Here is a 9,142-nt window from a genome sequence, read left to right on the forward strand (position 1 = left end):
TTCCATAAGCAATCCCTGATATACTAATACAGATATTTTTCCATTTTACAAGTATATGGGACACAGCTACGTATCTCATTAATTCGGTTCATCAACTATAATTTCTTCTGAAGATACTTTTGGGACCATCAGCCTCTTTGGAGGCTACTTAAGCTTTTAACATTAATATGGAGACATTATCTAGAAGTTTGGGCTGAAATGTCAAGTACACCAATGAAAAGCATAATATCTGCTCTTTTACAATAATTTGTTTTCTGCAGGTTTTGATGCTGCTATAATTTAAATAAGAAATAAATTATGGCAGTATATTTTGAGGAGTTTGTTAAAAACAGGATATTTAACTCAAAGTGTTCAATTCAGAGAACATTAATCAAACCTAAATAAAACATGTAAATCCAGCTGAAATATAAACCTAAAGGTTGTCATACTAACCTTTCCATAGATAATAGCTTTGGCTCTTCCTCCTCTTAACATTGGACTTACATTAAAAAAGGAGCTTAACAAGCAGAAATAAAATGGATCTTTTTTCTAAAGATCTATTGCTCAGTGAAAGAAAGCTGTTATTTCAGACTGGCTTGTTGATGAACCAAGTGTTCTCATCAGGCTGGAAAAAAGCAGGCACTGCCCTATCACGTTTAATATACATGTAAGTGGAAAGTTGCTATGGAAGCTCAATACGGTCATACTGGACTTCAGAAGATGATTCATTTCTATATCCAATTGGCTAATTTGGATTAGGAAATCATTGGGTTTATGCTACCCAGTCAAGATTTTTTCAAGAACTCAAATAAGAAATACGCTCTAACAACCATGTGGATGTAAGAACAGCTGCTGTATCAGAAGACTGGAAAGGGAATCAATGCAAAACCATTTTTTAAAGAGGCCAAGTAATTGAACATTTGCTCTGAGTAAACGGAGGGGAAATAGGTTTTAAATGATCCAGCAAATAGAAGGATAGAAAATGAAGAACGGCACGGCTAACTCTTGAGTTCTGTCAAAGTGTTAACAAATAAGGAGTGGGATGATCTAGCTAAGCTGGAATGCTCATAAAGGAAATAAGGAAATGATAGAAATACAGTAAAATTGTACAAGAAGTGAGCAAAGCAGCTAGAAAGAAACATTCATAGTACTGCAATTCATGTAATCCAATGAAGATAAATGGTGGGAGAGAGAGATCAGGTAACAAGAAAACACTTCACACAACACACAGTCAAACAATGGAATTTGTGAAGACAAGAAGCGATGATGGCAGTTGATGTGACTGAGCAAATCTGGAATGAATACGATGGCCAGTGACAACTAAGTGAAATGGCTACACTACCACCTCCTGTAATATTTGATTTGACTGACACCCTGCCGTTCTGCCCTGGTAAATACTGAAGGCCACTAATAAAATTGAAAACAAAAAATATAAAAATTTAGAAGTATAAATTAACTCTCACATAATACTAAACTAGCAATTAAAAGCCTGGCAAAGCGTATGTCTCTGTTTGATCCCTAATCTCAGGTGTTTAGACAATACGCACAGTATGTTTCTCAGTACACCTGAGAAAAGGGGACAAACGCAAATCCCAAGGGGCTACATAGCATACCCTGGAGGGCAACGCAAAGGCATCTCTCTTCTGCCAGAAAGACGAGTCTTCAAGAGGGTTTCTCCCCTTGATCTTAAAACTGGCCGAGCTCATAATGGGAGAGGCACCCCTTTACGCTGTTCAGGATTTTAATGGTCAATGCTAACACTTTAAATTGTGCCCAGTAAGCAATAAGTAACCAGTGCAGATTTTGTTAGTAGAAACATCATATGATCCTGTACCTCACAGCAGAAAGCAGCTTAAAGGCAATCTACCTCTGAATACCAGTTGTTGGGAAAATATAAGGAAGGTGCTATATTTCTCTTAAGCATTTGATTGGCCATTGTGGGAGAAGAATTCTGGCCTAATTAGATTTTTGGACTGAACAGCAAGGTTGCTCACCTGTCTCCCAAGATTTACATTTATAAGCCTATGAGGAAAAACTGGTGCACATTTTATTACTAGGTATTTACTGAAACAAAGAGCCAGTTGGTGCAGTGGTTAAGGCACCAGGCTAGAAACAAGGAGACCGTGAGTTCTACTCCTGCCTTAGGCATGAAAGCCGGCTGGGTGACCTTGGGTCAGTCAGTCACTCTCAGCCCTAGGAAGGAGGCAACGGCAAACCACTTCAGAAATCTTGCCAAAAAAATTGCATGGGCTCATCCATAGAGTCACCAGGAGTTAAGACAAACTCAAAGGCACACAAAACAAGTCCACATTACAGGTAGTCATTGACTTACAGCAACAATTGGCACCAGAATTTCCATCTCTAAGCGATACGATCGTAAAGAGTGACTGCATCGCTTAGCGCCAGCAATCCCTGCAGTCCCGACTGCCGTCATTAACTATCCTAAGGCGAGGCAACTTCCTGCCAGCTTCCCAGAACTAAAGGCAGGTAAGTGGCTGCTGCCGGGTGGAGCAGGGAGTGAGGTGCGTGGGGGGGGTTGGGGATGGTGTGAGGGGTGCGCAAGGCACCACACGTCAGGGAGGATGCATGAGGCACCGCACAGGTTGGGGAAGATGCACAAGGGTACGAGGGGGTGCACGAGAGGCACCGCATGGGTCAGGGAGGGTGCACGGGGGTGCGGCCCAGGTTGGGGAGGGTACGTTGGAGTGTGAGAGTGGCGTGGCATGGCTCGGGGAGAGTATCTGTGGGGTGCACAATTGGCCAACGAGGCATGAGCACAGAGGGACTGGAGGAGGGTGTGTGGGTGTGGGAGACTTACCCCAGAGAGTTGTGACCTTCCTTGCTAGCTTCCCCATTGACTTTCTGGGGAAGCCAGCAGGGCAGGTGGTAAATGATGATCACTTGATCGTGGGGCACTTGGCAACTGATTGTACGTATGGATAAGTTGCCAAGCACCTGGATCGCGATCACATGACCACTGGGGTGCTGGGATGACCAGAACTCTGACAACCGGTCATAACCACCATTCATTCAGTGCCGTTGTAACTTTGAACACTTGCTGAACAAATGATCGTAAGTCAAGGACTATCTGTAAATACATCCACATTTATTTGAGATATTTGAGGTATAAGCTATGCTTATGTCTGGATGCTCATACCACTTACAAAAATAATCCCTTTAGTATTGGTAATCTCACTAGCCTTAGAGGAAAATGTTTGGCCATGTATATATACTGATTAGAATGTTAACATTAAATATCAATACTACATACTTGGTCTTGAGTAATCTTGCTGAGTTTCAAAAATCTTGCTAGCTTTATCTAGGCTGTATGACAGTCATGGATATGATGTGCAAATGTCTATTCCATATCACTGAGACAAGTAAAAATGAAGAATTTCTATATTAGGCTGCTACCCTATTGCAGAAGGGCTCCATGGTTGTCAAATATAAGTAACATCAAGATTAAAACATGGACACCAGTTTCCTTTGTAAAAAGTCAATATATAAATATGTTCTTGTTACTTCTTATTTCAAAGAAATATTGTATTCAAATGGCACAGCATTAATATAAATGTGAAAGAAGCCTACTAATGTTAAGAAACACTGAACTGAATCTAGATAAATTGATACTTCAGGTAAACCGACTGAAATCATGGGTACTTAAAAAATGCCCTGACTGATGGTTTGACTCTAAAATTGAGTTCATTTATCATACTAAGCTAATCTTAACTACAATAGAGTTTAGCACAATTTGTGAACTAATCTGGATCAAACCCTCTGCTTCAAAGCCTAGGTATCAACATTTGTTGACTACTCTTTCTTAGTCTACTTTCGTGAGAAACTGGAACACGGAACATTTTTGCAATATTTTAGGTTCTCAAGTATCCTGACAATTATAGGTATCCCATTATTTCCAAGCCTTCTCCTCATTAGAAACATTCACACAACTATTTGGATGAGTTTTTCTTCATTTTATTTGTCCAGATGTTCAAAGGGCTTAACAATGGATGCTTGACTAAGTCTTTACACAGCCATCTTTCTCTTAACACTGGAAACAGGAATTGTGGATAGATCCACAACTACAGTATTTATTTTAAAAAAAGATGCAGAATATCACAGGAAATTGAATAAACAGATTATTCACTGTAATTCATGAGCAAGATAAACTCAGGCACACAATAATGAATTTTAATCCTATTTACCGCTCAATTAAAGGCCGATATTGTAATTCTCTCTCAAACTGTTCTGCTGTGAGGGTTCCTTGGATAGCTTCACAGCCAGGATTAAATACAGAATATGCACTTTTTTCTCCAGGCTGCCTTTCCCTAGGACCACGAGTTCCTGCGTAGATCCAATAAAACATAGACAGGACAAAATATGGCAAACCAAATTCCAGTTCCACAAACAGTCCAAGTAGGACCATCCAGAGAAGAAACTTGAGAAAGACCTCATTCTTTAGTACATAATGGGTCCACCATGGCAGAGGAGATGTAAAGACTTGGGCTTCATGCCTTTCTGATCTTTGACTGGATTCCTGGGAAATATGATAAAAATAAAATAACTGGATTATACATGCAGTGGGTGCCATGACCTTGCTGAAAGCATAATAAAAGCAAACTCACAACTTTCTCAGTTTTTGCCTTTCCTCTTAATCCTTTCATTCTTCCTTCATATATTTGTTTTCAAGTGTGATTTTCATTCAGTCTCTATACAACCAAAGTCATTTCAATGTATTGTTTTTGTACTAGTCATTCATTTTTGTATTCTAAAGTTGTTATGCCTTAGATACTCCAAGATACAATCTTCCATATGCCGTCATCAGATACCAGATGGGCCAACAACTACAGACTTCCACCACCTATCAAGCCATTGATATTTTCACATAAAACTTTTAGTAAGGTATAGACTAAGTTACCAGCCTTAGGCACAACTAACACACACCATTTCTTGTTCATTTTATTAATTAGCAATGAATTTTAGTTGTGCTCACTAACACCCTGCATTGGAAGCGCATTATATCTGTGCTACAGGACCTGCACTGGCTACCTATAAGCCTTGGGGTGCAGCTTAAAATGCTGGCTTCAACCTATAAAGCCCTCCATGGTAACCTTCAAGACTGCATTCCCCAGCTGGAATCAACCCAACCTGCATTTGGGGCTGAAAGAATCCCTCCCCTTTTCCTCCAGAAAATCCCACAAGTCCTTGCACCAGAAAAGTACTAGCAAGGTTTTGTTCAGCTGCTAGCCCCTTCCACACAGCAGGTGTGGTTTGGTTGGCTGCTGTGAAATCTGTAGAGGAATGGCTTGGATTTTCAGCCTTTCTTACCCTTCAGCTCTTTTCTTGAAAGATTGGGTAAACAAAATGAGCTACTGTACAGACTGGGTTCTGGTGTTCTCATAGCACAGTTGCGTGGGTGGACTTAATTTTTCCCTGTGCAAAACTGGCTCTGTTTTTCAGTTAAAGTTAACCTCAGAAGTTAGTTGGCTGGGCCAACTGACCCCTTTTTGGTGTTCCCATGATACACTGATCTCTCCATTGACGCAGTTTAAACATGTTGCAGGGACAAGGTCAATGTGTGGGATTAGACAAAAGAAGGCCCTCATCCCAATATTTATTTGTCCATAAAAGTGAGTGGATGCCACTGGAAAACAGTCACGTTCATTTTTTGGAACAGCACTTCTCAAAAAAAATTTTCCTGAGAATTTCTTGAAAATTGCAGGGTGACTACAGCATTAAACTTAATTACCTTTTCTTTCCTACAACACAGAGGTCATAACTTCTTTTTTCTCTTCAATGGCAGAATTAATATCAAATTCAGTGTCCTGTTACAGAAAGTACTGGACCTAAGCTAGACTACCAAGAAAAACCACCTTAAATAGTAATATTTCATTAGAAGTAAATATATAGTACTAGCACTGAATAATGAAAACAACCAGCCTTAGGCCTGGTTCTTGCCTGCCTGTTCAATAACCATGGGTTATTAAAATGACCATGAGCTCTTTTGTCAGAGCCAAATTAATCAAGCACAAGGCTAAATTTATACACTTAACTATTCAGCATCCTCTCAGCAATTGATATAAGTAAACTCTGTGGACTATCAGTGCCCCTAAATTGCACTTTCAGAAATTCTGATTTAAAATTTTACTAACTTGTTCTTCAAGCAGTGGCCTCTCACAGCCACTAATAAAAATTAAATATAATAACAAAACAAGGCCTACAAATACCAATGCCCATGATGTTGGGTATGTGTGTGTGTGTGTGTGCACATGCCATGTGCATTATGATGCAAATGAAGCCATTTCTATACTTGTATCAGGCATCAGAATTGTATCACCTGCAGACTGACATCATGACACACGTCACAATTTTTTATATAATACTGTGGCTTGTTCTGAACCCTAATACCTATAGAAGTCAGACTAAAATGGTGCATAAAACTAGGCCATCTAAGATGTCTGGGCAAAAGACCTCATAGTAGGCATTAGATCAGCTTTTCTTAAAAAGCATGTAAGAACTGTAACCCACAGCTGATAGGAACTACCAGTATTCAGTGCCAGAAATCCCAAGGAACTGTGCAACCTAGCTGTTTTCACAAGTACAAATAGTCCCAATTCTTTCTTACCATTATAACAAACATTTAGAGCGAGAGTACTATGATGAATGAAATAATCTAGTTGTACTAAAAAGATTCACATCTGGCCAAGCTGCTCACCACAGGCAAATTATTAGCAACCAAGCTTATCCAACCTCATAGAGTTAGAGTAGAAGTAAAGATGAGAGTCTTGCCATAATATAAGAGTATAAAATCACAATAAAAATACAACAGGGAAGAACAGCATCAAACTCTTCTCATATCTCTGGATGAAAGGTAGAATTAGCAGAAGCCCCTTTGCAAGAAAAAACAAGCATATGTGCAAATGCAGAAGAATTGCAACTTTTCCTGACCTCTGGCACTGCAATTTCCAACTAGAGGCTTTGCAGGGGGAATCAACAAAAACTCTTACTGCCATAGGAGAAACCCAAGGGCAAAGACCATTTCAAAAGGTGGCAGTACCTGGCTGACCTCTACTGATCCTGAAAAATTAAGCAGGGTTGGACCGGGGTTGTCCTGGAGGAGAGACCACCAGGAAATCACGGAGCTGGCTGGGAAACTAAAAAAAGGTCCAGCAAAAATAAAAACGTGTACTACGGTCTAATGTCCACAACAGTCACCAGGGACGGGAGACTTCTAAGGCAGATCCAAGGTCTTTGGGGAGGGCTGGGAATTAGACAAGTCGGAAGGACACCGCGTTGTTGGAGCTATCTCCAGGAACAAGGTTTTGGTGTTAAGGTTTTCAAATACGCAACACCGCCCCCTCCACGTACGCAGAAAAAGTGCGGCGGAAAGCCAATCCTAGGAGAAGCCGGCCTTTGGTAGCTCCTCCGGGACCTGGCACCCGGGCAGCTCCGAAGAGTGGGCGGCTGGGAGGGAAATAGCAAAGGCGGGTTTGGCAACCGCCCTTCTCGGGGCCGTAGAAGCGCACCGACCTCCGTCGGAGGCTGGGCCGAGGCCTGCTCCCCGGCCGTAGTGGCGGCAGGCTTTCCCGAAGAGGGTGCAGCGCGAGTCGGGGGGCTGGAAGCGCGGCGACTCGCCCGGAACTCGGCCAGCCTCCGCTCCATCCCGCCGGGGCCGCCCAGAGCCGTTAGCGCCTGGCCGAGGTCCGTCGTTGTTGCACCGGCGGAAGAGGCGGGCGGAAGCCAGGTGGGATGGCCGGCTTACAGAGGACCGCCCCGGGGCGGGACAGTGCAGGGGAAAAGCGGGAGGAGGCCGGATGGGGACGGGCCCTGGGCTGGCGCTCTGGCGGCCTGGATGCGGCTGTCCTGCCGGAGAGCGAAAGGGCGAGCGCTTCGAGAAGTGACTGGTTGCGCCCGCCTCTGCCTCTCCGGTGGAAGAGCATCTTGGCGCTCGTGCGCTCCATCCCAGAGGGAGCAGCCGCAGGGACGGCAAAGGAGTAAACCGCTGCTGGGTTAGCGCCGCTCGTGCGCTGTCCCTGGAGCGCAGAGCAGCAGGCTTCCCTTAGTTAAGGGTACCGTAGTTCAGTTTTCAAAAAGAGGACGATCTGCAGAGATCCTTCTCTTTTCCTTCCTCGAACTTTTGCAAATAATAGTAACAGCAAAACAAAGCCCTAAAGGGTATGTCTTCGAATGAATACTATGGAGTAAATGTCAATGTTGCACAAATGTGTGGACCTATTATAGACACGGATACATTTTATGGCAAATTGCAGGAGGTGGTAAAACAAAGGATATAATGAGGATGGGTTAGAGAGTCAAGTCTGGTGTAGTGGTTAAGGCACTAGACTAGAAACTGGAAGCTGGGTGACTTTGGGCCAGTCCCTCTCTTTCAGCCCTAGGGAAGAGGCAATGGCAAACCATTTCCAAAAGATGTTGCCGAGAATACTGCAGGGACTTGTCCAGGCAGTTGCCAAGAGTCAACACTGACTTGAAGTCACCACACACACACACAAAAAAGGATGGATTATTAGAATGCAAAATTTGAAGAACTAGAGCAGTGTTTCTCAACCTGGACAACTTGAAGATGTGTGGGCTTCAACTTGCAAAATTCCCCAATTCCCCAGCCAGTGCTCCCAGAATCCCCAGTGCTGGCTCGGGAATTCTGTGAGTTGAAGTCCACACATCTTCAAGTTGCCCAGGTTGAGAAACACTGAACTAGAGGAATGTGGAGTCACAGGTGTGATTTAAATAAGCACAATAGGCAGGAGAAACGTTAATAAGTTTTTTTCCAAGACAATTCTTTGTTGCCAAGGTTTTCTTGAAGCAACATAAATGGAGACTCAACACCTGGACATAACTGGATGGACAATATCAGAATTAAATGAGTAAATTATTTGATTATAATTGATTATAATAAAGCATTATAAATATATAATGGAAAACAGGTATAGAAGAGGAAGTGCAGTCCAATCAACTAGAAGAGTTCCAAGTGCAGAATGTATAACAGTCCATAAATTATTTATGTTGTCAAATATACAAATTAATACTTGAAAATTAAAGAGAACAGGCATGCCAGTAAGATTTGGAGAACACCAAGTTAAACATAATATTTAGGAAGAAATTTCATATGCAAAAGTAAATGAAGAGATAAAGAGACTTTGTGAAAAAA

At 42.2% G+C, this 9,142-nt stretch overlaps 1 protein-coding gene across 2 annotated transcripts; it reads right to left on the minus strand.

The window, feature by feature from the left end:
• Positions 1-3,935: 3,935 nt before the first annotated feature.
• On the minus strand, positions 3,936-7,726 carry SAYSD1 (SAYSVFN motif domain containing 1). Of its 2 annotated transcripts, none has more exons than XM_007437955.2 (2): positions 7,507-7,726; positions 3,936-4,513 (listed from the first exon to the last, which is right to left on the minus strand). In XM_007437955.2, the coding sequence occupies exons 1-2, from the start codon at positions 7,636-7,638 to the stop codon at positions 4,178-4,180; spliced, it is 468 nt and encodes a 155-aa protein (XP_007438017.2). In that variant the 5' UTR covers positions 7,639-7,726; the 3' UTR covers positions 3,936-4,177. The 2 variants fall into 2 exon arrangements, with proteins under 2 accessions (XP_007438017.2, XP_088001566.1); XM_088145440.1 differs by having other exon boundaries at positions 7,345-7,726.
• Positions 7,727-9,142: the final 1,416 nt, after the last annotated feature.

The sequence above is a fragment of the Python bivittatus genome, unplaced genomic scaffold, assembly GCF_059951505.1.
Source record: "Python bivittatus isolate LINGU-HERP-01145 unplaced genomic scaffold, Pbiv_v1 ctg000020_np1212, whole genome shotgun sequence".
In the NCBI taxonomy this organism is placed as follows: domain Eukaryota; kingdom Metazoa; phylum Chordata; class Lepidosauria; order Squamata; family Pythonidae; genus Python; species Python bivittatus.

Excerpts from the sequence above, each read along its gene's own strand:
- SAYSD1 (XM_088145440.1), bottom strand. The coding sequence starts at position 7,638 with ATGGAGCGGAGGCTGGCCGAGTTCCGGGCGAGTCGCCGCGCTTCCAGC. Across the intron at positions 4,514-7,344 it reads TTCCGCCGCACTTTTTCTGC|GAATCCAGTCAAAGATCAGA; the intron begins GTACGTGGAGGG and ends CATATTTCCCAG.